At 43.0% G+C, this 27,490-nt stretch overlaps 1 protein-coding gene across 2 annotated transcripts; it reads left to right on the top strand.

The window, feature by feature from the left end:
* Positions 1-372: 372 nt before the first annotated feature.
* LOC125396666 (cytochrome P450 2B2-like) lies at positions 373-27,262 on the top strand. Of its 2 annotated transcripts, XM_048428657.3 has the most exons (10): positions 373-617; positions 6,555-6,717; positions 6,852-7,001; positions 8,809-8,969; positions 10,136-10,312; positions 10,754-10,895; positions 13,320-13,507; positions 13,680-13,821; positions 16,186-16,306; positions 25,864-26,018. In XM_048428657.3, the coding sequence occupies exons 1-9, from the start codon at positions 447-449 to the stop codon at positions 16,299-16,301; spliced, it is 1,410 nt and encodes a 469-aa protein (XP_048284614.3). In that variant the 5' UTR covers positions 373-446; the 3' UTR covers positions 16,302-16,306; positions 25,864-26,018. The 2 variants fall into 2 exon arrangements, with proteins under 2 accessions (XP_048284614.3, XP_048284613.2); XM_048428656.3 differs by lacking the exon at positions 16,186-16,306 and having other exon boundaries at positions 376-617; positions 25,864-27,262.
* Positions 27,263-27,490: the final 228 nt, after the last annotated feature.

The raw sequence follows: 27,490 nt of genomic DNA on the forward strand, positions 1-27,490 counted from the left end.
CAAACCCCAGACATGCAAGAGTAGACTAGCAAGTTCGTCTAGACTCAAACACAGAAACACACAGCTGCACATTCATATTAGAAATGACCTTTCACATATATAGCATACAGTGAGCACACATGGGGCCATGCCCGGATAAATAAGCAGACAGAACTGACCTGACATGTGTATACTTACCCTCAGAGATCAGGATTCATTACTCCTAATGCCTTTTCCTGTGTATATGTTTTATTGTGTCCTTGCCAACATCTAGGGTGGGGGATGGAGCTGGGGAGTAAGCAGATCACCAGCTGTTCAAACAGCAGACATGGGTGCTCACATCCCTGGACAATGATGCAATAGGAGGCAAGAACTGCTGAAAATGCTCAACTGGTTGGGGAGCAAAGTCTGGCATAAAAGGTTCTGCTGGAGTTTGCAGCGAAGTGGACAGTGCTCAGACAAAGACCATGGAGTCCAGTGTCCTGCTCCTCCTCACTCTCCTCATGGGTTTCTTACTGCTATTGGTCAGCAGTCGCACAAAGCCCTGTGGCCAACTTCCACCAGGACCCCGTCCCCTGCCCCTCGTGGGGAACCTTCTGCAGATGGACAGAGGAGGCCTCCTCAACTCCTTCATGCAGGTGAGACACGCAGAGGGCCTGTACCCTATGGCCTAGCCTTGTGCTTGCTCCTGGAGCTCACTCAGTGGGACAAGCAGGGGACTCTTCCCAGGTCATAGGTTCAGGTAAGAAGGTTTCTGAGTGAAAAGAGAGATGCCGATTGGTGACAGATGGTACTCAGATTGACAGGTGTGTCCTTGCTCTGTTGAAATCCTGTGGAACACTATGCTTGACGTGCTAAAATGGTCCGGGTGTTAAGGTGTGGGCCAAGGGCTTACAATTTTCCTATTTGATGCTTCTTTGTTTCAAAAGAGAAAGAAAAATGTCAGAGGTATCCACAGATAAGGTTTGCTTCTGCTAATACAAGGGATTAGCCTGTCATGTTCTGGAACAAAGGGGAGGAGAGGCAGGTCAGAAGCTGACATCGGTAGGGAGAGCTTATCAGTTATAAACACAAGGACCGTCCAAGGAGCAGACCCTGGCACCATCTTTACCAGTCTTCACTAGTGAGATTTCATGTTTAATTACCACTTCTTTATTAATAATCAATTACAATCTTTGGCCCCATTTCCCATTTAGAAAGCTGATATATTGACAGTAATCCCAACTCCCTGCTACTTCTTGGTTTTTAAAATATCATCCACCTGGACCAATGGTGTATACTTTTTTGTAATTTGGTTTTTAAGAAAAGGTCTCCTCCTTTTCTCAGGCTAATGATCCTTCTGAGTTAACATCTCATGTTCTGGATTGACAGATGTGTGGTACACCTGGCCACAAATATTTTAAAAACGTGCTTCCCACATGTTGGGAAGGTCAACTTAACACCTTATTTTTTTATTTTTTTTTGTTTTGTTTTGCTTTGCTTTGTTTTTGAGACAGTGTTTCTCTGTGAAACAGTCCTGGCTGTTCTGGAACTCATTCTGTAGATGACCTCAAACTCACAGAGATCCTCCTTCTGAATGTTAGGATTAATTTTGTTCTTTGAAAATCTAATTCCTTCCTTTCTTATTCTTCTGTCCATGTCTCTGTGTCTGAAGGCCCTTCCTACTTGTAGATAATTATGGTTGCTTGAGTGAGTATAGATGTTGGGGCTATTTACTGTCATGTGAGCAACTTATGAACAGCTACATCACTGAAGAAAATGGCACCTCCCTCAGCAATCTTAATTGCCCAGAGACTCACAGTGAGGGTTGGAGACATCATGTCATGATAGCACGACATGCTGCATCTTTTCCTGTAGGGACAGTCATCATGTCATCTGCAAACAAGGTTTCCAGGGGTTAGGATACGTGCACTGGGCAGGGAATTCCTACCCTCTATGATCCAATGTATGTGGCAATGTTGGAGAGCTGAGCTGCCTTCCTTGGCCCTCAGGAAATGAGAATCTGTTTGCAGATATAGAATATACTCAAAAAAATTAATTTGGCAAGTTATCTGCTCACTTGGGTGATATTGCATACAAGCAAAGCAATAGGAATTTTAAGATTGGTTGAGAGTTCAAACAGACTTACATAAGACGCAGGACTTGAACAAATCACAAAGACTTTCTAGAATGATGACAGCTATGGAAAAGAAGCCATTCCTGAGCAGCAGCAGGTGCTAGGGGAAGAGTGGAGTCAGGTAGATGAGATCACAGTATGACAGGGGAGAGGCAGACGTTGAATCTTCAGGTCAGGGGAATGAACCAGTTTAACTGATGCCAAGGATGGTAAGAACTGAAGTGATTCAACTAAGCAGGCAAGAGAAAGTCTCCTTGTGCCTTCATCTGTTTTCTGTAGCTGCCACAGAAGTCCGGAGGCTAAGTTCTTTATAAATTAAAGGCTTATCCAGCTCATAATTGTGGGGTTTGACAGTCTCAGATCAAGCCATCAACTCTTCCAGCCTCTAAGGAGGCCCTTCTTATGTGTCATAATGTAGTAGGGAAGAAGAACACCTGTCACAGGCAGAGGATGCTAACCATGTGGTTTGTGTTATGATTTATCGTGGGGCAGGTGATGCTGGCAGGTTCCAATGAGGGTGGGAGCAGTGTGGCATACAGGAGACAGACAGATGCACCACGAGGAGACAACTTGAGTAAAGAACTTATTTAATGGCTATTGGGAGGGTATAAGGGTAGGGAATTATGGAGGGGAGAGACAAAGTGAAAGAGAGATAGCGGGACAGAGAAAAACAGGAAAGAGTAAAGGGGGAGGAAGAAAAGGCAGAGTCTGCCTCTACAGATAAAGAAAAACAGAGATAGAGAGAATGAGCAAAAAAGGGGGCAAGAGATCAGCTTGCCTCAGCAGGAAGGGAGATGGGGAGTGGGTGGAGCTTGTCTCTTAAAGGGACAGGGTACCCAGGTGACAGGGAAGGCCAGCATAATTACAATTTTATAACATTCCCGTCTTTTTCTTATAATAAAATAATGAGGAATTAGGCATGGCAGGTAAAAGGGATAAAGACATCGTATTCTGGAGACTGCTTCCTGCATGGCAGGTAAAGGGGATGAAGATATCGTATTCTGGAGACTGCTTCCTGCTGATTTGTGGATGCCAGGATCTTGGGAGGACCCGAGAAAACTGGGGTGCTGGTCATACCCTGGAGTATCTGATTGATTCAGTCCTGTCCAGGATTTCTGGTGTGGAACTGTCATAAGGCTGTTATCAAAACATATGATTTAACCTGAAATTGTTTTAAAGGCTTGTTTTAGCTAATGATGCACACAGAAACTTGTGACTGTGTCTTTTAGCATCAACATGAAAGGAATTTGAGCCAGCCTGGTTCCTGGGACTCAAGTGTTTCTCTTAATCATTAGCTTGAGCTATGATCTATACAGCTACATAAGTGAAACTCATAGGCATTGTGGATGTCACAGCACAGGTGTGTGGGTTCACATGGGTCTATGAAATGAAGACTCAGAGGCACCTTAAGAATGAATTTAGCCTTTCTTAGCTGCAGAGCAGGTCAGTCTCTCTAGAGAATCTTCAAGACTGATCCATCAGGATTCAACCATCAGAACTGACTGTTTTTCCTTTGCCCAGGGCTGCTTTTATTGTTCTCCAATTTACACCTAACAAACAGATGTCCATATCCTCAAAACATCCTGACTAGGCCTCCAAGGGAAGATGCCAAATGCAAATGCCCTATTCAGGAGAAACCAAAATTTTCTGGGTTTCCTTCTAACTAAGTTTTGCATAGTCTTTGTACCCTTGGGAAACTCTCAGACAGAGGACAAGAGAAACAAAAGGTTAATTGCTAAACAAAAGATGGATAAAACTAGGTGCTAGCACTCTGGAGCTGGACCAGGTGTAGCCCAGCAGGAATACTGCCACACATAGGCTCTAGCTCTGTCACTTTTCCTTATATTTACTTTCATTCATCAAAACTGTCTATGAGCTATCATTATTATATCAACTAGACAGTATAGTTTAGCAAGGAATTGTGCCTCAGTTTTGCGTCTTCTTGAGTATTGCTTTTCTCTTCTCGTGATAACAAGGATACATGGCTCCCAAGGGTGTGACAATCCGTGTTTATTAAATGACAACTCACTTTGCCCACATATTGACTTATTTATCAAATCACTGAAAATGTATTAGGTCCCTATGTCTCAAGGAGCATTCTAGCTGTGACAGTTCAGAGGTGGATAAGGTTACCACGCTAATGGAACATTACCCTGGCAGTGACAGACAGACAGACACGGTATACAGACAGGATCAATGAATAAAATAAAGCAGCATGGTGTTTTAGCAAGTGGTGAGAGGTGGCGACCGAATGTCTTGCTCTCCTTGTGAGCAAAGACTCTGAGAGACACCGAGAGTGGCACCAAGGGAGGCAGGTGCTGAAGAAAGGACCTGAAGGGGAACAGGGTCAGGGAACAACATGGGGCTGGTGGAAAAGAGGAACAAGGGAGGAACGGAGAAGCAGAGGACTGATGGGACCCTGTCAGGCACAGCTGTGCCATCATGATAGGGACCTTGATCTTATTTTCAGCAGCATAGGTACAGTGAGGGACCTGGGGAAGGCTCAGGGTATTAAGTGAGGTATGTTTCAGTGAATGTTGTGACTTGGGTTGTGGTGAAACTGTTCTTAGGGATGTAAGAGCGGAAGTAGGGAACCAGGAAGGGGCTTGCAAAGGGCAGTGCACAACATTTTAAAGTAACCTTTACAAAATCTTTTAAAACACTGTTATTTATGACCACGTCTGTCTGTCTGTCTGTCTGGGTGAGTATATTTCTAATTGTATAAGCACACCTGTTAATGGGGGATAGAGGTCAGAGGAGGGCACCAGCTGTCCTCCTCTATTAATTTACCCATTCCTTTGAGGGAAGGTCCTTTCCTGAACCTGGATCTAAAAGTCAACAAGCCCCAGGAATCCTTCTATCTTCACCATCCAACACTTTAATCAGGAGTCCTAGGCTTGTATGAACTCACTGGCTTATTATACTGGTGCTGAGATATAAATCCTGGTGATCACAACTGTGCAGCAAGTGCTCTTATCTGATGAGCCCCAATTACAATGTTTGCAAATGATCTGTATCATCTATCTACCAGCTATTTATTGATCAATATTTATGTACCTATGTATCTTTCTGTCTGTCTATTATCTATCATCTATCTATTATCTACTTATCTATTATCTGTCTGTCTATCATTATCAAGATCATCATCGTGTGTGTGTGTGTGTGAATGGTCATTATACATATCTGATATCTGAAGAAACCAAAGAGGTCATCAAATCCCACGAAGCTGGCATTACAGGTAATTTTTAGCTATCTGACATGGGAGGTGGGACAAAACTCAGGGGCTCTGCAACTTAACCACTGAACCACCTCTCCTGCCCCACCTATTAAGCCTTGAGTTAAGATGTTGTTGAACTGGGTCACCTCTCAAGAAGCCCACCTCAATGAATTTTAAAGACGAACATTTTCTTACCACTAATGTTGAACATCAAGACTGGTACCAGTCCCAGCCCCTTGTAGTCGTTACCTCCCACTATCTTGACACACCATCAACTGCATCTGTGTTTGAACATCATTTAGATGCAGCAGATGGAAACAAAACTTGCTTCTGTGTAGCATTGAGTTGGCAAGTTTCACTTACACCATTGTTCTGATCTGAGGTTTGTTAGTTCATTGTTGCATGAAATTCAATATTGTGACACCATCTAAAACCAAAAATGCATCAACATCAATCATGTGCAGAGTTTTTTCTTAACAACACTAGTCACTGACCGTTTTCGTAGCCTTTCATTTCGATTAGCTGCAGTGCAATCTAGAGAGAGTAAAAATTACAAGAGGACGAGGGGGGATTGTTTGCAAACATCACACCATGCTCCTCAAGGGCTCTCAGCACTGGAGGGTTGTCATGTTCCTGGGACCAATTCCCTGTAGATGCCCTGATGGTTGCATTGCCAGGCAATTTCCCAACTGTTCATACTGCAGTCAGACTCACATTCAGGACCACTACTAGGTGACTATCACTTTCTCTTCCCATGTAACCCAGAGGGTGGGTCAGGGCCGTTCTCTATGAACGTTGTCAGAAGGCATTGGACAGGCGGAAGCTGGACCACAGGAGGCATGGTTCAGCTGGCCAGACTGAAGGGTATGGGCATGGAACTAATGCACATCTGCATCCATATCTGTATCTATTATTTTTGAGATAGGGTCATATGTAGGTGAGACTGGCATCAAACTGAATGTGTAGCCAAGGATGACTACTGATTCTCTGGTCTCTACTTCTCTTGTGTCAGAGTTATAAACAAGTGTTGCCCTGTCCCCCTACTCTACAGTACTGGTGTACTGATTAGGAAATCCAACGAATCAGTGCAGACCCTGCCTGTCTGAGCACCTCTTAGGTCCTCAGGAGAGAAAGGGTGGCCAGTGGAGGGGTACCTACTTACCAGTCTATGTCTAGGTGTTTTCACAGTGTAACAACGTTTGCACCGACTAACCACGACCCTTGTACCCTTATGCTTGGCAGCTTCGAGAAAAATATGGAGACGTGTTCACAGTGCACCTGGGACCGAGGCCCGTGGTCATGTTGTGTGGGACAGAGGCCATAAGGGAAGCTCTGGTGGACCAAGCTGAGGCTTTCTCTGACCGGGGGACAATAGCTTTGTTTGAGCCAATTGTACAGACATATGGTGAGATATGGGACAGAATGGAGTGGAGGATGTGGTCTGGGAAGACGCGTGTGATGGTGGAGCCCGAGCTGTGGGGAAGACTCAGGGTCTTTGAACTTCCATTGTAACCACCCATGCTTTCCCTACATTCTTAGGTGTGGTCTTTGCCAGTGGCGAACGCTGGAAGACCCTTCGGCGGTTCTCTCTAGCCACCATGAAGAACTTTGGAATGGGCAAGCAGAGTGTGGAGGAGCAGATTCAGGAGGAAGCCCGACGTCTGGTGGAGGAGCTGCGGAAATCCCAGGGTGAGTCCAAGAGAATGGGCAGAAAGAAAGATGGTGACACAGACACCTGAGTGTAGAACCAAAGAAAGAGAAAGAGACATACAAGAGTAGAGAAACAGACAGACAAACACACACACACACACACACACACACACACACACACACGGGGAAAGAAACACAAAAGACACACTGAGTTTGGGGATGAACAGATACGGACAGGAGTGAAAAGAGAATCACACGGACTGGAAAGAAACGTGAGGTATTTTGTTTCAAAAATTACTCAGAAATATGTACTGCCCATGATGGTCACTTCTCTCCAGAAAATCAATCTGTGAGTTAATTTTCTTTGTTAATTGGGGTAGGACTGTTGGACACGCATCCTCTCAGAATTCAGAAGGTGAGGGAAGATGACCATGAGCTCAAGGCCAGCCCTGCCTACATTGTGAGGTCCCGCCTTTGATGTGGCTGTGGCTGAGTTGTGGAGAGCTTACAGCACCATATACAGCAGGCATGGTCCTGCATGTTTGTAATCCCAGCACCTTCGAGGTGGAGGCAGGAGGATGAGATTTCCAAGGTCCTCTTCTACTGCACATAGAGTTCAAGGCCACTTTGGCTCCCCCTCCACCCATGGTCTTATCAAAGACAAATGCGGACTCTAGGTCAATGAAAGGGAAGGGAGCAGGAGGACCTGCAGATGTGGTCTAAGCAGGGAACTGTGTTTTCTTTCTTGTGAGTATGCTGGTGAGCAGAGTGAACACAGAGGCTCATGGGAGTTTGACTTAAGTCAAACTCAGAGGACTCAGGACACTTTAATCTTCTTTATAACAAGGGCACATTGATGACATCAACACTGTTTGCACTTCCATTTCTTTACACTGGGTATTTGTCATCTCTTATTGACCTTTTTCTGGAGATCTGAGAGGTCAGTGCAGAGAGGGGAGGGAAGAAAGGTGCAAATGTGAGAAGAATGATGGGAGAAAGAAGTGAGAGATGGAGGGATCCAGAGGAAGAGAAGTGAATTCCAAGGCTGAGAGTGAAGCCCTTGCACCCCAGAGAAGGATCCACACAGGATCAGTGACCACAGACAAGCCAGCCCTGGGTGAGGGACAACAGTGGCCCAATACTGTTAGAATGACAACAGTCCTCCAACCACCAGGGTTCATGACTGAACCTGGCACGCAAAGGCAGCAAGCTGATGGCTTCTAGAACACCACAGAGCTCGGAAGTGAGAGGAAGGGTGAAGGAAGTCAGAGAAGGGATGGAGGAAATCATAGAAGGGATGGAGAAAGTCAGAGAAGGGATGGAGGAAATCAGAGAAGGGATGGAGGAAATGAGAGAAGGGATGGAAGAAGTTAAAGAAGGGTTGGAGAAAGACTGGCAGATAGTCATGGAGTGTGCGGGGCTTGTAATTCACACAGACATCCCTGAACTCTTCTCTGCACCATTCCCTCCAGGGGGAGTTAATTATCAATTCAGAGTCAGGATGCTGTCCTGGGAGGAGGACAGGTGGAGACTGACTACACACACTCCACTTCTCTGTCCCAGCATCCTAGCTCTGGTCATGGTTAGCTGAGTTCTGTTGATGAAGGTGCCTCCCTTTCTGTGTATATGAATAGCACTCCATATTCTGTACAGTACTGAGGGGAGTTAAATAAAAGTATGTGTGCGTCTCTGAGCGAAGGGTCTAGACTCTTATGCACATCATATGTGCAAATGTGGTAGCAGCTGTTGATGTACATTGAGCAGTGAGTGGTGGGAACACCTTTACAGACATGGGGCTGAAGCCAAATGTTCCCTGATTCTATACCCCTGTGTCCTCCTCCTCCAGGAGCTCCCCTGGACCCCACCTTCCTCTTCCAATGCATCACAGCCAACATCATCTGCTCCATTGTCTTTGGAGAGCGCTTTGACAACAAAGACCGCCAGTTCCTGCGCCTGCTGGACCTGATCTATCAGAGCATGTCACTCACCAGCTCATTCTCAGGCCAGGTCAGTGGGTGGGAAGGGAGGAGCATCCAAGGCAGAGGAAAGAAGAAGCTGCTCTGTGGGTGAAGAAAGGCGTATCTTAGAGCTAGAAGAATGGCAGAGACAACATGAAGAAGCAAGGGGCCTGTGGCCTAGAGGAACTGAAGGAAGAAGGAGCAGTGGGAGAAAGGAATGTTAAGCAATGTGAAGAGATCTGAATGCAGAAATACAGGACCATCCAGACATGAGAAAATGATGACATGGGCGATGCAGAGGACAGAGGACACAGTATTTCATGCCCGAGCCTCTGGGTTCATCCCCAGGATGTGGTGGTGTACAACACATGAAATTCCAGCAGTTTGGTGGTAGAGGCTAGGGTATCAGAAATTTGGGACAATCTTTGGCTACATGTTGAATTTAAAGCCAGTCCGGCATAAATCAGTTCAAAATACAATGACCCACAAATTGAAACAATTTGAGACAAAACAGCAAGGGGAATTGGAAGAGAAAGCAGAGGAGAGAAATAGGAAGAGACAGAGAATGTAAAATGAAGGTTAGATGGCTAAGGGTGTAAGCATTTCCTTAACTGGTACATTTATACAAAGGAGTAGTACACAGCAGAAAAAAATAATGACATCTTGCAATTTGCCAGCAAATGGATAGATCTAGAAAACCTATTGAGTAAGGTAACCTAGACCCAGAAAGGCAAATACCATATGTACTCACTCATAAGTGACTTTTAAATATAACACAAAGAAAACCAGCCTACAGTTCACAATCCCAGAGAAAGCAGACAACATTGAGGACCCTAAGAGAGACATACATGGATCTAATCTACATGGGAAGTAGAAAAAGACAAGATCTCCTGAGTAAATTGGGAGCATGGGGACCATGGGAGAGGGTTGAAGGGGTGGGTAGGGAAAGGGAGGGAGTAAAGAAAAAGGTAGAGCTCAATAAAATCAATTAAAAAATAAAGGTTAGAGACTGATTTAGAGATACAGTTCAAATGCATATGTATGTATGGTGTGCATGTGTGATGTGTGTGTGTGTGTATGTGTGTGTATGTGTGTGTGTGTGTGTGTGTGTGTGTGTGTGTGTTTTCCTTCATGATGTCTGTGGACCTAGGAGCACTGCCCTCTTCCTGAGACCTGATAATTCCATGTGATCTACTAGGCCCTTCTTTCTTGCAGATGTTTGAGCTCTATTCAGGTTTCCTGAAGTACTTTCCTGGAACCCACAGACAAATCCACAAAATCCTGCAGGAAATCCTTGAATACATTGACCACAGCGTGGAGAAACACCGGGCAACCTTGGACCCCAACAATCCAAGAGACTTCATCGATACCTTCCTTATACGCATGGAGAAGGTAAGTCCTGAGTGAATGAGAGGGGATGGCTGAGAGTGAAGGCTGAGGATGTGAGCGGAGGAAAAGGGGGACAGAGGATGGGGAGGAGAGACAGGAAATGGAGTGGAGGAGATGTAGAAGCGTCTGGAAAACGATGAAAATAAAAGGCAGGAGAAAATGTGATCGGGAGAAAGAAGGGTGGGAAGGAAACACAGGGCAAGGGACAAAAAGCAGGAAAGACCACAGAGGAAGAAAGAGTCTGGTAGACAAACCATGCTAAACTACCAGAGAGTGCAGTAGAGAGAGAAGGCAGAGCAGAGACCAAGTGACATTGTTGAGGACTGAGAAATGCCATGTGGTCCAGATAGTGAGACAGAAGGACAGTTCCTAGTATGTGTGTGTATCTCCCTGCAAGGCTCCAGGCACCCCTGACCCTCCCTTTTCTCTCCCATGTGGAACCAGGAGAAGTCCAACCAACACACGGAGTTCCATCACCAGAACCTCATGATCTCAGTGCTGTCTCTCTTCTTTGCTGGTACCGAGAGCAGCAGCATCACGCTCCGCTTTGGCTTCCTGCTCATGCTCAAATACCCCCATGTTGCAGGTGAGCCACAGGTGTCCAGCTGGGAAACTTCTAGCTCCCCCTTTTGACTGCAAAGCTTTGTGTGGATGAGAGAGACATGGGCCTCTTACATCTGGAGCTCTGAAGGCTTTGGACTACATCTAACCTAAGGCAGTGCTGTGGGTGGTGTGTGAATGAACACTCAGCTGGTCCATTTCCATTGTTGTCTGCTATAACTTGAAGGTTGACCTTCCATCCATCCATCTACCCTTCCCTCCTTCTTTCCTACTGTCTTTAATTCATCCATTGACTCATCTTTCTGTAATCCTACTCTTCATCCATTTACTCATTTTATTCATTTACTCATCCATTATCTACCCATCCATACATTCTTTTTCTATCTACACACCTATTCACCTACTCGTGTAATCCTCTGACCATCTTCTCTATAGTCATAGGTTATTAATCCTTGATTCTTTCATCTCTGCTTCACCTAAGGGCAAATATTTCAGTCACGTATTTAGATGAATAAGTTTGTGAGTTTTATTCTTTGATCAGGGCTGGTTGAATGGGCTATCTGACATTGATTCATTGGTTCATTCATACACAAATCTTCTTATTTCTTAATCTTTTCACTGGCCTTTGAAACCACTTTTCATGTGTCAATTCTTTCCTCCATGTAGCCACTTAATAATATATTCATTTATCTGTGATTTTTTTATTGTTCAATACACGTACCTGCGTCAGGGATCCAGTCCCATCATAAATTATTTCTTGGATCAGAGTAGAGGTGTGGGAATAATTGAGACACAACTCACATGACTTTATTGGGAGGGAATTTTCAGGGATCCCTCACGAAATCCTGCATTCATATCCTGAAAATCACCTGTATTTATTCTCCAAACAGCTTATACACCAAAACGTAACCTGAGAGGGAAATTCATGAGAATTCTGTTTCCTAGGTAGCCGGGAGGGTAGTGATTGTGGTCATGTACACAACTTCTATGGCGATTTTGTCACATCTTTCTATCTATGAGTGCTCTCTATGCCTGCTCCGTCACACAGACTGAATTAACACCTCTTCCCCATGCAACCTCCCAAATTACAAAGAAGGAGCAGAGTGACATTAGTGTGTCCTGACCCTTTGCTTGCGATGTCTCACTACCAAAGGCCAGGCACCCACCTTCTATGAGGCAGGTGCAAATTGTGCCTTACCAGATCACTCGCTACTGGCCACCATACAATGTAGAAATATGGGCCTGTATAAACTAACCCTACAACCTGTTTATTCCTATATTTGATCATTTATTCATTCACATATTCCTTTGCTAAACCTAACATTACTTCATTACTGGTTAGTTATGTTCATTGATTTATTTGTGTATGCCCCATTTACTGACTTGTTAATTGGTTACTACAGTGAGTGAGAAGTGGAATACGGAATCCAGGTTTGCTTTGCTCATTTCACTCACCCAGCAATCTTTCCTTTAGTAACCGACTCATCCATTGCTTGGCTGACTTACACACTCACAGTCTAAGAAGTTGAAATCGATGTGATGTTGTTGTGAGTTTGTCTGCGTGGCTCATGTGTGGAGGTTGGAGGACAACTTTGTGCAGTTGGGTCTCTCCTGCACATTTACATGGGTTCTGATGTCAAAGCCAGGCTGTCAGGATGGAAATCAATGCATTTGCTGACTGAGCCCTTTCATCGGCCATCATATTCATTAATGTGTTCATATTCTGTATTTTGTTGTATATAGATTAACTTACCTCCTTTTATTCCTGAGGATATAGCCTCAGAATCTTAGCATATATTATTATTTTTTTTACTAATGTTCATTGCTGTTTGTTGGCAAATATGTCTGTGTAAGGGTGTTGGATTCCTGGACCTGGACCATGAGGGTGCTGGGAATTGAACCCGGGTGCTATTCAAGAGTAGCCAGTGCTTTTATCCACTAACCCATCTCTACAGTCCCCTAGATTTTTAAATGATAATTACATGTAAAGAATATCTCTCTTTCTCTGTCTCTGTCTCTGTCTCTCTCTGTTTCTCTCTCTCTCTCGGTGTGTGTGTGTGTGTGTGTGTGTGTGTGTGTGTGTGTGTGTGTGTGTGTGTTATGCAGGAAAACAATGTATAACAATCACATTTCAAATGGGAAGAATTCTTACCATCTCCCCCTCAAGCCCTCATTCAGACTGATAGATGAAAATAGCCCTTTGTTGTGGTTTTTCCTGTTCTCTGTATTAGGAGCAAGGTTTGAGCTTTGGAGAGAACCTCTAACATAGCTCTAAGCATGGCTAGAGAGAAGCACAGGTGTATGTGACCAAGAGTGCACTGTGTCCTTCCGATAAATTATCCTGGCTCTGCACTGTTCCTAGGCTGTTGACTCACAGAAAACAGGGTCACTGTGCATTGCCTCCATGAAAGGGGCGGTCATTATCTGTTGTTTCCCTTTTTCTGTGCAGAGAAAGTCCAAAAGGAGATCGATCAGGTGATAGGCTCACATCGCCCACCAACCCTTGATGACCGCACCAAAATGCCTTACACAGATGCAGTGATCCACGAGATTCAGAGAGTTGCAGATAATGCCCCTATTGGAATGCCACACAAAGTCACCAAAGACACTTCATTCCGAGGGTACCTGCTCCCCAAGGTGAGACCAGCTGCGATTCCACATCTCTATGCCATGGTCATCCTCCACTCTCCCAATCACCACCCTTGGTCTGTTTGTGGTTTCCCAGCATTCTGTGTTTTCCTAAGGACTGACTGCCTGCATATGGGAGTCAGGGTATGCTAATATCATTGCCTCTCACAATGTCTCCTAGAACACTGAAGTGTACCCCATCCTGAGTACAGCTCTCCATGACCCACGGTACTTTGAACAACCAGATGCCTTCAATCCTGACCACTTCCTGGATGCCAGTGGGGCTCTGAAGAAAAATGAAGCTTTTATGCCCTTCTCTATAGGTGAGATGGACCTGTGCTTCCTTTCCCAGACACTAGAGGGCAGGCTCACCCTCCAGGACAGAGAACTAGGTCCATGTTTACTGCGTCTATTCCAGTTTGCCTGAATCATCCTTTTCACCCTGGCTACTGTCCCAGGAGGGAACTCTTGAAGGAAATGTGCATCCTGCTTAGGAGGAATTTAGAGAGGCACTTAAAAGCCTCTAAACCTGAGCAAATTCATTTCCTGTCTTACTTTATTATGAAGGAGAACCTTTTTAAAAGAGTGATTAATTGGCTGACAGAGGAGAAGAAAGGATGTTCACAGAGAACACAATGGGCTAAGTGCACAACCAGGTTCCTCCTGCTGCTTCCAGCAATAAACAACAGATTAGTTAATAGAGAGGAAGGGAGCACAGATATTCCCAGGTCAGGAAGTTCGGGATGTCTTTAAAGTCAATGCAGAATGCCCATATAAAGTCCCCAAAAGAGCGCAAGAAAGTCCCTCCACTTTAGAAAGTGCAATGACCAAATTATTCGTCTACTGTTTTCCAGTTGCATCAAATCCATCAATTCTTTCTCTTTTAAATAAAATAGATTTTTCTTTCATAAAAATGTACTGATTACAATTTCCCCTCCCTCTACTCCTCCCAGTCCCTCTCCACCCTCCCTCCCCACAGGATATACTCCCTTCTCTCTTATTAAAAAAGAACAGGTTTCTAAGCGATAACAACCAAACATGATGAAATTAAATACAAAATAAGACAAAAACCATCACATCGAAGCTGTACAGTGAAAATCAACAGAAGGAAGAGCCCAAGAGAAGGCACCAGAACCAGAGTCCCACTCACTCGCACACTCAGGAATCCATGGAAACACTAAACTGAAAGCTATAAGATGTGCACAGAGGACCTGGTGCAGACCCGAGCAGCCCTGTGCCTGCTGCCTCAGTCTGAGTTCATATGAGCTTTGCTCAGTTGTTGAGAGCCTTGTTCTCTTGGTGTCCTGTATCCCCTCCGACTCTTACCATCTTTCTGTCTCCTCTTCCTCTGGGTTCTCTGAGCTCTGATGACAGAGACATTCCATTTAGAGCTCTGTGTTCCAAAGTTTCTCTCTGTGAAATGTCTGGTTGTGTCTCTCTAAACTTGTTTCCATCTCTGCAGGGGGGAAGCTTCTCTGATGATGGCTGAATAAGGAAGGTTCTGATCTCTGAGTGGAGCAGAATATCTTCAAGGGTCATTTTGTGGTTACTTTTATTTTTCTTTTTGAGCAGTAGATTTTTTTTTTAATCCTATGACTCTGGGCATCTGTTAGTTTCCTTATTTCTCTGTTCATTTTTTGTCTGACTTTCCTGTCCAGTGGTGAGAGTGGAGTGTTGAAGTCTCCCACACCAACAAGTGTGTGGGGTTTAATGTATGATTTAAGCTTCAGAAGTGTTTCTTTTGCGTATGAGGGTGCCCTTGTATTTGGGGCATAGATGTTCTGTATTGAGATTTCCTCTCAATGGAGTTTTCCTGTGACTAATATGAAATGTTCTCCTTTGTCTCTTTTAATTGAATTTAGTTTAAAGTCTATTTTGTTAGATATTAGGATAGCTACACCAGCTTGTTTCTTAGGTCCATTTGATTGGAAAATTTTTTCCCAGCCCTTTACTCTGAGGCAATGTCTGCCTTTCAGGTTGAGGTGTGTTTCTTATATGCACCTGAAGGATGGATTCTGCTTTCGTATTCAATCTGTTAACCTGTGTCTTTTTATAAGTGAGTTGAGTCCATTTATATTAAGAGATATTAATGATCAGTGTTTGCCATCTTCTGTTAATTTAGTTTTCACTGTTGGTGTGTTCGATTTGCTGCTGTGAGATCATCAATTGTCTGTGTTTTTGTTGATGTAGCCAACTTCCTTGGGTTGGAGTTTTCCTTCTAAAACTTTATGTAGGGCTGGGCTTGTGGCTAGGTGTTGGTTAAATCTGGTTCTGTCATGGAATATCTTGTTTTGTCCTTCTATGGTGATTGGAAGTTTTGCTGGGTATAGTAGTCTGGGCTGATATCTGTGATCTCTTAATGTCTGCATAACGCTTGACCAGGACCTTCTGTGGAAGAATCTGGATACCTTTTGCTATTAAACTGACATTATAACTGCTCTAGACATTAATACTATCAGAGATCTCAGAAGGGTAAATAAAGTATATCTGAATACAGACCAAATAGCTTCCAAATCTACTAAAAATAGCAGAGACCAGAGTCCATACACAGTCATTCCCTGGTCTCCATAGCACTGGAGGCAGAAATATCCAGAACAGCAGTCTTACTGTCTAAGCCAGGACCATAAGGTGAACTTTTTTTTTCCATGGAAGTAGGACATGGGAAAGACTGACCTTATTTTGTCTAGGCAAAAGTGGTACAATCAATTCTCCAAGGTCCTGCTGTTTGTCCACAGTCTGGACCGGGTCCTGGCAGCCAGTGTTGCACTGGGGGTCATCTCGCCTATGGTCAGCATCGTCGTAATCCAGGTAGGGACCTTACAGTGTCTCATAATCTTCTTTGGAGACTTTGGGTTACTGTTAGGATCTCAGAGTCTCTGATTAATATAATAAGCTTTTAAATCATTATTTTAAATGCCATATTTTGCAGATCTCTGAAGTATGAGGGTTGCCTAAGTATGTCTGATTAGACAAACTTTGTTCTTTATTACTTGCTTTAAGTTTGACTTTGAAAACATATACAGGGAACTAAATAAGGCTTATTCCTGTAACTAATCATATCAGTACTTTAAAGATGACTGGCTAACTTGTATTTCCTAACAGTCTATAATAAGTTAGCAGCTTTCACAAGACTAGAACTCCACACTCTGTAATGATTTTGAATTAAAGCTAATTTAAAAACTGAATTAGTCATTCCGAGGGTAAACACAGAACAATTTTCTATCTAGCTAGCTGTTAATGCTGTCTCCTGCAAAGGCAAGGAACAGGTCCCAAGGTGAAATGGGAACAGGAGGCAGTCTAAGGGTTAGCATTGCCCTAGGGCAAACTGAGACTCAGGTCTACCTTTCTGTTTATCTACCAAGTTGACCTGAGAAAGCTGCCCTGGGCTCTTTAATTTTTCCCCCTTCACAAGCACCGATGACAGGACTCGATCATGGATCCTGTTTGTCCAGGGACTCAAATCTGTTGATAAGAAAAAGCAATATCATTAGGAACCTGTTCAAGCTGGAAGTAAGGTGGTTACCAAGGAGATCAGTTGAACAAATTTTCATCCAGTTTTCCTGTGTTTTGTTCTCTATCATTAACAAGGCCATCGAATCTGTAATTATCCCAGAGTGATTGACACAGAAATAACATTCTTTCCCCAGAAGAGGAGGTCCAAACCTCTTAGTATCAATACAAAAAATTATGACTCAGTTTATCCAAATAGCTTAAACTCTAACAATATGAAACATAATATAAAATATTTTATTGCACAGATGTCACACAGCTTTATAAATTTATTTAAAAACTTAAAATCTTTAAATGCATTTTTGCAATATTAAGAATATTAAAAATAAAATACTTCTTTGGTCCCATCCTCGGCAGCATACACGTAGCCTGTCTTTTAGATCTTAGCCTGCTCCATTTCACTGTAGCTGGTACTTCTGGTGACTATCACCTAGCATTGGAGGGAGGGGGGAAGAACTTGAACTTCCCACAGGGCAGGAAACCCTGACTGCTCTAGGGGATGGAGAGGGAGGAGGAGAGGGAGTGGGGGGAGTGGGAGGGTGTTGGGAGGAGGGGCTGAAATGGAAATTTTTATAATTTAATAAAAAAAAGGAAAAAAAAGAAAAAAATTAAAAACCAAAAAAAAAAAAGATGGCAGTAAGAACATTTGGCATCCATTTTTTAAACTCTAGTAAAACAGCAATCCAAAATTTAAAATGGAATTATGCCTTATGGTTTCTTTAAAAGTACCCATGCATAGATTTTAAGTAAACAAAACATGGGTCTAACAAAGGAAGATCCATAATACAATTCTAGAGCCAGCTTTTTAATAGCAAAAAAGCATATAACCGTTTTAACATTATCTATACTGAAAAGTCATCTGAATTTTTACTAACCCAAATTCAGTAACCAGAGCTCAGAGACAAATTTTTGAAGTCAGGCCCATAAATGTGGCCACAGCAGTGATGGGTGACAGAGACAGCAAAAATAGACAAACCATTTTTGTCTCAGCTCCATGCTTGCAAGAAAACTTACATAGATGACCTTTTCAACAAAACAAGCATATTCAGTATTGGCATATATGAGAAACCACAGCAAACATAGTTCACATCCCCTTTTGACCTTTTATAAGTGTTTATATATCTTTAATCCGTTTTTTTCTCTTTATTTATTTAGTTTTCTGCTTTTGCCCTTGCTTTCCAGACGACATACCAAAATCTCTCTTGCTTTTTAGACAACATATTGAAATTTCTCTCTCTTTTTAGACAACATAAAAACTCTTACCAAAGTCTTCTTTTGTGATTTTCTTCAGTGGTGTATGATGTATGGCTACAATATTTTAAACAAGAACAGAAACATGCATATGCTACAACAAAAACCTTTAAATTTACATCACATAAAATCCTGTATCAGCGTGAAACATTTGAGACCAACAGTAGTGCTTTGTTTTACATTAACCAATAATAATTTGTAACTAGCTACTGGTTTTTGTGAGTTAATTTTGTGTCCACCTAAGGAGACCAGGAGGATTGATTTATTACTCTAGCTAAGATTTCAAGTATTCTACTGAATGGGTTTTTAGATAGTAGACAACCTTGTCTTGTTCTGAATTTTAGTGGAATTGCTTTCAACTTCCTCTCTATTTAATTATATGTGGGCTGTAGGCATGCTGTAAACTGCATTTGTTTTGTTTAGTTATATTCCTTGAACCTCTATACTCTCCACTACTTTTACCGTGAAGAGGCATTGGTTATTGTCAAAGTCTTTTCTGTATCTAATGAGATGACCATGTGGTTTTTCTTTCTTTCAGCTTGTTTGTATTTATTAATGTTTCATATATTGAACCATCCTAGATATCTGGGGTGAAGCCTACTTGATCATGGTGGATACTCTTTTTGATGTGTTCTTAGATTTGGTTTGCAAGTATTTTATAGAGTATTACTTGGTCTGTGATTCTCTTTCTTTGTGGTTTGGGTATCAGAGTAACTGTGGCCTCATAAAATGAAATAGACAATGGTCCTTCTGTTTCTATTTTGTGGAATGATTTGAGGAGTATTGACATGAACTTCTCTTTGAAAGTCTGATAGAATTCTGTGCTAGAACTATCTGTCCCTGGGTTTACTTGCTTACTTGCTTTCCCCCTTCCTTCTTTCCTTCCTTCCTTCCTTCCTTTCTTCCTTCCTCCCTCTCTCCCCTCTCTTTCTTTTGCTCTTTCTTTCTCTTCTTTCTTTTTTGGCAAGGGGTGGAAGTTGGGAGGCTTTTAGTGACTGCTTCTATTTCTCTATGGATTATAGGTCTGTTTAAATTCTTTATTTGATCTTGATTTAACTTTGATAAGGTCAAAGACAAGCTTCAACAAAAACACCGCTTACCAGGATAGAGGCATGGGGATTAGAAGAGTTAGTAAAGGGCATGAAGATGTGAATGAAAATGATAAAACAGAAAACACAGGAGAGTACCAGGAGGGAGTTCCAGGGGATACTGAAACCCTCTGCAGTGAATTTTCTATACACTTTTATACCCCAATACAGCATGGGGGAGAACACAAAAGACTACTTTAATATGATACAAAGAACAACTGGAACAGTTACTTGATTCAATATTTGAGGCATCAAGTCATTAGCATTCTGTTGTGTAGGCAGTGAACCCACCATAGACCAAGGTCAAACCTCCTATTTCAAAAGAAGGAGCAGAAGAATGCTCAGTATCCTAACCATTGGTCAGGGTAGAGTGCATCTACCTGTATGGGCCATCTTAATGTCAAAAGAACCAAGTACCCCCTAGGTCAGGATGTGTAGCTCTGGTTGCTGTCAACAACTTTGAACACACTAAAACTCTTTGACCCTCCAGACAAGGTGGAAATAGCTTCATATTTCTTGGCCTACACAGGTAAGTAGTAAATTAAGAAAATTATCCATTTCTCTTAGATTTTCCAATTTGGTGGATTACAAGTTTTTTAAGTATGTCCTTTAAATTCTTTGATTTTCTCAGTATCTGCTATGGTTCCCTTTTTTGCATCTGACTTTGTTAATTCAGACTGTCCCTTTCCACCTTTTAATTTGGATAAGGGTTTGTCAATCTTATTGTTTTTCTCTAAGAACCAACTCTCTGCATCTTTAATTCTTTGAATTGCTCTCTTTGTTTGCGTTTCATTGATTTCAACCATGAGTTTGATTATTTATAGCCATCTGTTCCCTTTGGGTTTGGTTTCTTTTCATTCTAGAGCAGTGGTCCTCACTCTTCCTAATGTGTGGTCCTTTATAACATCAGTTAGCTCCAGCATTTCTCTATTTAGTTTTTTTCTGGGTGACCTGTCTATTGATGAGTATGGAAGTTGAAGTCTCTCACTATCTGTGTGTGAGGTTCAATATGTGATTTAAGCTGGACTAGTATTTCTTTTACAGACTTGGGTATCATTGTGTTTAGGGCATAGATGTTAAGAATTAAAAGGTACTCTTGATGGATTTTTCCTCTTATGAGTATGTAGTGTGCTTCCCTGTGTCTTCTGATTGGATTGAAATCTAATTTGTTAGATTTGAAATTAGCTACACCAGTCTACTTCTCAGGTTCATTTGCTTGGAATATCTTTTTTTAGTCTCTTACCCTGAGGTAATGTCCTTGACATTAAGGTGCTTTTCTTGATTGCAGCAGAAGGATGGATCCACTTTTTGCATCCATTCTGCTAGAGATTTTTTTTTAAATTGGGAAATTGAGACCATTGATGTTGAGAGAGATCAAGGACCTATGATTGTTAATTCTTGTTATTTTGTTGTTGATATTGTTGTTGCTATTGTCGGTGGTTAGGTGAGTGTGTGTGTTTTCCTACTTTGATTTTGCCAGTTTGTATTATTTTATTCCCTGCGCTTTCTTGTATGCAGATTGAAATTACCTGGCGCAAGTAAGAAGGAAACATGGAACACACAACAAGCCCGCTTAGGAGTTTATTAGAGGGGGTGTGTACAGGCCTGAGGAAGTCAGTGTGCAAAGGGGGAGAGAGGAAGATGGTGAATCCAGCCTTTAAAAGCTGCCTAGCACATGCACACAGGGGGTTGACATGGCTATGTCGTACACAGGTGATGGGGTTCACGCATGCGTGCAAGGGCTTACCTGAGTCATATATGGATGATGTAATCCACACCACACGTGGGGTGGAGCCCTTTAACATCTCTAGGGGCCATTAGGCACTTCTGCCCGAGGGCTTGTCTGCACATGCTTGACTCCTAGAACCCAGAAGTATCAGCCTTATTGAGGCTGAAATCATTACACAGGTAATATTTTCAGATTGGAGCTTTTCTTCAAGCACTTTCTTTAGAGCTAAATTTTTAGATAAATGTTGTTTAAATTAGACTTTATCATCAAATATTATATTTACTCTATCTATGATGGTTGAAAAGTTTGCTGGGTATTGTAGTCTGGGTTGATATCTGTGAGGTTTTTTAGGTTTTTTGTTTGTTTGTTTGTTTGTTTGTTTTTGGATCTGCAGCACATCTGTCTGGCTTTTAGAGTCTCCATTGAAAAGCAAGGTGTAATTCTAATAGGTTTGTCCTTACATGGTGCTTGGTCTTTTTGCCTTGAAACTTTTAATAATCTTTCCCTGTTCTGTACATTTGTAGGTTAATGGGCCTTCATTTTCTTTTCTGGTCCAATCAATTTGGTGTCCTATAAGATTCTTCCACCTTTATAGACAAGTCCTTTAGATTAGGAAATTTTCCTTTTATGATTTTGCTGAAAATATTTTCTGGTCCTCTGAGCTGGGGTTCTTCTCCTTCTATTCCTATTATTCCTATGTGTGATCTTTTCACAATATTCCAGATTTCTAGGAATTTAGGAATTTTTGTGTCAAGAGTTTTTCAAACTTACCATGCTATTTAACAATATATCCACTTCTTCTATCATACATCTTCTATCTATCATATTTAATGCCTTAGATTCTTTCTTCCATCTTTTGTATTTTGCTGGTGAAGCAGCCAGTGAAGTTCCTCTTCTAACTCATAAATTTTTCGTTTCCAGAATTTGGTTCATTTAGGTTATCCTTATTGTTTCTATTTCCATTTTCAGGTCTTGAAGAGTTTTTTCCTTCCACTGTTTGTGTTTTTCTGGATTTCTTTAGGGGAATTATTAATTTCCTCTTTAAGAAACTCAACTACCTTCAGACAACAGTGTTAAGGTCTTTCCTTTGGCTGAAACTATGTCGGATGCCCAGGGTCAACTGTAGCAGGGCTGCTGGGCTCTCGTGGAGACACATTATCCTGGCTCTTACTGATTGTGTTTTTATACTGGCACCCAGGAATCTGGTTTTGTGGTGATTATAGGTCTCGGTGCCAATTTCTGGGTTTATCTTTGTTGGGTGGGTATTTGATTTTTTTGTTTCCGGGTTTTAGGTGAGTTTGATGACTGTGTGTTGCCATAGGAAGCTTTCTGTGGACCTGTTTCCCTGTCCTGCCCAGCTGGTGTGTTCCCAGAAAATGCCTGCTGGTGTTGGAGGCTGGGATAAAGGGATGAGTTGGGAGAGGGTAGGTTGAAGGAGAAAATCTTTGTGAGTCATTGCATATGGGGTCAGGGAGGAAAGGGAGAGCACAGCAGGCATTCTGCCACAGAGCTGGTGATGAAACTGGGGCAGAGGAGTGGATCTGGAAAATCAGAAGGAGAAGGATGGATTTTCTGTCAACCTACCTGCTTCCCTGATCAGAGTAGCCTTTGGGTCAGTAAGGGGTGCCTGTTGGGGAAGATCAGGGAAATCCAAAGAGATGGGGAATGCGGGTCGGGAAGGCTGCAGCAAGGCTTGTGTTGCAGAGGTGGGGTGAGGTCTGGGGTTTGAGTCTTGGGGAACAGAGAGAGAGGTGAAGATCTGCCCTCAGCCTACCAGGAAGCCTAGCATGACTGGCCTATTGGTTAACAGAGAGAGAGAGAGAGAGAGAGAGAGAATTCATTTTCTTAAGTAACAACAATAAGAACAAATGACATCATCTATGAACTGCCATGAACTTGGTAAGGTCTTGGGGCTAGGGATATATTTATCTGTGAGCACTGGGGAGATGAGGTATGTCCTGGCATTGTTATCTATTTGCATTAAATATACTTTGATTTGCTCAGTTGTAAGAGAAATCAAAATTACTAACATTTATCTTTTCCAAGAGCCCATTCAGGATGGATAATCTCCCGAACTAGAGAAAGGTCAGAGTTACAGCACCCATCAGTGTCTATAGACCAGAGGGAGCTGGGAATGGACACACAACTTGTTGGGTGCCAGCTCTGCTTTTGTCTCACTTGGCCATGCTGAGGTAGTTGGCAGTCTCAGGTCAACCACTCTGAGTGACTGAGGTTTGTTCTTCACTGGAAGAATACAATCTCAAGTTAGTGTGTGGTTCAGTTGTCTGTTGTGTTTGGTTAATTTATTACATAAAGAAGCTACCTTTGGCCAAATTTAATTCAATTTAAAGAACTCTATAGGATGTAAAGATAGAAACTGTGTGCTCGGGTTTCTTATTTTTTGTAGAAAGAGAGATTCTAGAGACAATTCCTTAGTCTTTTGTTGTCCCCCTCCACCCTCATGCTAGGGATGGAGTTCAGGGTTGTGTGTTACTATATAAAGCGAGTTCTCTTCCAAAGAGCCCACACCTCCAGCCTTCCCTTGAGCATTCTAGAGATGCTCTGCTGCTGAGCATGTCTGTCTTCATCCCTTCACAGAGGGATTTAAGGCAAGTGTTCTCCTGCTGAGCCATGTCTCCTCTAGGAAATGTCTAGTCCTGAGTGCCAAGTGACTTCAGGGACCCTGGGCTCAGCCCTGCTCCTGAATTGTCCAGATGACTGTCCCAAGTTTAGAAAAACAAGGATGTGGAGAAAATGGACAGAGACAAATAAACAATAGAGAGGTAAGGATATTGAAACAAATTCCAATAAAGAGAGGCATACAGAGACACAAGGAAGCTGCAATAGGAGGCAGTATGTGGTAGGAAAAAGAGTGGAGGCTGAGGAAACAGTGGTGGAAAAAGAAGTCAGGAAGAGAGGAGGGGGAGAGAAAGGGATGGGGAGAAAGACACAACTAGAAAGAAAGGAAGAAGCTTGAGGGGCTGGGCAGTGGTGGCACACGCCTTTGATCCCAGCACTTGGGAGGCAGAGATAGGCGCATCTATGAGTTCGAGGCCAGCCTGAGCTACAAGAGCTAGTTCCAGTACAGGCTCCAATGCTACAGAGAAACCCTGTTTCAAAAAACAAACAAACAAAGAAAAAGAAGTATGAGGAAAGACACAGAAGGAACACATGACAAGGTAGCCTTATTCAGAGAAAGGGTAGGGGCTGAGATGCTGTCTAGGGAATTTAGAAAGACACAAGTAGATAGAAGACATCAAAATACACATAGGAGTGATATGTACAGACACAGGTACAGGTAGGCTGCCATTGGCAGAAAGAGAAAAGGAGAGAGAGAGAGAGAGAGAGAGAGAGAGAGAGAGAGAGAGAGAGAGAGAGAGAGAGAGAGAGAGAGAAACAGACAAAATGTTAGAGCCAAAGAGACATGAATGGTAACCCAAATCACTGGCTCTAAACAAGGGGATTTTGTGTTGATACTTAGATAAGGCATTAAAAGCTGCTCTGGTAAAACCTGAGTCTCAAAACTACTAGGAAAACCATCTTAGAGACCTCTCCATGAATTTCTAAGCTCATGCCACCTAAATTCTGGAAAGGTGAGGCCCAAAGGGATAAGGTGCTTTCCCTAAATACTCCTACACAGGCATGATTTTCCAGCAATTGAGGCCACAAGGGTTGCTGGGAAATCCCTCCTCCACCTAGAGGCCTGAGGAAGTCAGTTGCAGATTAAGAATCACTGAGTTACAGGGCAGGTGGTGGAGCCTCTGCGTGGGCTTTCAGGCTCTCTTGCTCTGTGCGGGCTTTCAGGCTCCCTTGCTCTGTGCTGCTTTATGCGCATGCGCAAGGAGACAAATCAATGAGGGCTCCTTATACCTCTGAGGATTTGTTGGGTGACATAGATCCCTTATCATGTGTCCCTGCTCATTCTCAATTATATGAACAATTGTGTTCACAAATTTGTTGAAGTTCTTTTATCTCAAGATGAAGAAGGAAAGGGTCAGAGAGAAAGAGATGGAGGAGAGTATGAGTGACAGAGGTAACAGAGAAAGGGGTAGAGACAGAGAGTTCTCTATGTATTCTATCATCTTCCTGCCGTGGTCTCCCAAGTGCTGAACTTGCACACATGTGCCTCCATGCCCTGCTCATATAGGGCCCTTGATATCATCTAGTTGTTAATCTAAGAGTCTTCGTAAACAACACCTTCACCCTCAGGGCAGCCAATGAGATGGGTACCAATCTTCCGACATGAGAAAAGAGGGAGCCTTAAAGATGTTACAATACACATGTTTACACATACACACCTCGTTCCTATTCTACTGTTTTCTTACTATTCTGGAACAAAGGACTCTGATAATAAACAAAACCTAGAAATCTGTCAGAAATTACCATGACACATCCACCAACGATTTGTCCTGCATTTTATGATTAATTTATCATATATATGTTTGCATGCATATACATGTGCACTATGGATGGTGTGTATATGTTTATGACAGAGGACAGACTGTGGGAGTTTGTTCTCTCCTTGCAACATGTGGATCTAGGGGGTGAACACATGTTCTCAGGATTGATGAAGGTTTCCTTCCATGCTAGCTAAGAAGTCTCACTGGCCCTTGCATCAATTATTTAAGGATTTGGGAAATTCTTAACATTCTCGCTTGAATTGCAGGTTGAGGGTCAAACTCATTCTTCTCCATTGCAATGGGAGAGTTGTCTGGGTTTAGGGAAGGGACAGTCTGAAGATTGCCTACTGCCCTGGGGCTCACATGGCTCATTCTCTGTGCCCACAGGAAAGCGCATTTGTCTTGGCGAAGGCATTGCCCGCAACGAATTGTTCCTTTTCTTCACCACCATCCTCCAGAACTTCTCTGTGTCCAGTCCTATGGCTCCTAAGGACATTGATATCAGGCCCAAGGAGAGTGGCTTGATCAACGTAGCTCCATCATATCAGATCCAGTTCTTGGCCCGTTGAATGGGCTGAGGTGGCCAGGTGTCCCCACTCCTGTTGAGAATGGCCCCATCTTTCTTCCTCTGTGAGACCTGCTGCAAACCAGGCCGTAGGCCACTGCTCACACCGTTCCACCTTACTGCCGCTTCTGCAAAGCTCCGAGGTGTGTTCTTCTGCCCTGAGAATAGCACTGGAGAAATCACTCAATGTCTTTCTTGTTGTGTGAACCGAGAGACTTCCAGAGGCTACATCTCATGCTGAGTCAGTTCTGTAATGATCTGTTCCATCCCTTTAAGAGACAAGCCATGCCCATTCCCTCCCCTGTCTGCCAAGGAAACTGACCTTCAGCTTCCAGCCTTTTCTGTTTCTCCCCCAAAGAGGCAGCTTTTGCCTCTCTCCATTCTCCCCACTTCTTTCCCCTGCCCCTGCCCCCTCTCGGCTCTTCTCCCTCTCCCCTTCCCTTGTGTAACCCACTAAATAAATATCCAACCTCACTCTGCATGGCGTCCCTGTCTGTCTCTCACCTGCTGCATGCCTCCCTGCCCAGGACTAGCCATCTTTGGAGACCTGCCGCATGGTCCTGTGGCGCGCCCATTTGTCTGTCTCTCCTCATGGCCTGCTGCAGCCACTCGGGCGGGGAACTGTGCCATCCCTTCCTGGGACTGGCTGCTCTTGGGACCGCTGTTAGCTGCCTGCCACCACATGGCCCACTGCAGCCTCTAGGGGACCTGCAACATTTCTGCCTCTGCAGTCACTGGGGATCCTGCAGCATTTTTACTTTTACCATTACAAGCTCCCTACTGCACCCAGCAACCACAATTTACTTGTAGAAACTTCTGGTGCTCCATCATCTAATCTAATGAATGCTGGCCATGTCAGAGGATCAGCAGGTGGAAACTGAACTTCAAGGTGTCAGCTCACCAGGAGGAAAATTCTCTGATGGGGCAATCTCATTTTAAGCAAAACTGTGAGACCACAGACTCCAGAATGTCTTTTGCTTCTGCTGTGCCTTTACATGTTTGCTGCTACCATCTCTCCCTAGTATCTGGCTTGGTGTGAGAAGATAGGGGGAGACCCCACTGCCTTTAACATAGTGTGTTTCTCTCATGAAAACAACCTGTTCTACTGGGCAATTTTATCTGTGGATTGTCAAGAAGATGATTCCTCCCTAATTGTACTATCTAATTGATACAATGTTAACTTATTAAGAATTTTGAGAAATAAAAATGAATACACAGTCAGGGCCTATGAGTTCTCCCAAGGGGCTGCTATAGATCATAGCTCAAATCAAGAAAAACAATGAGCCAGCTAGCTCAAATTCCTTAAATCTTTTTTATTTTATTGAGAATTACTTTTATTTTTTTCACTTTTTAATTTTATTATTTTTAAATAGAAAATAAACTATCTTCTTTCATTTTTCATACCATCCCCAGTTCCCACTCCCCCCTGTTTTCCCATTCCCTCCACCT

Source organism: Myodes glareolus, chromosome 1 (genome assembly GCF_982192425.1).
Source record: "Myodes glareolus chromosome 1, mMyoGla1.1, whole genome shotgun sequence".
Classification (NCBI taxonomy): domain Eukaryota; kingdom Metazoa; phylum Chordata; class Mammalia; order Rodentia; family Cricetidae; genus Myodes; species Myodes glareolus.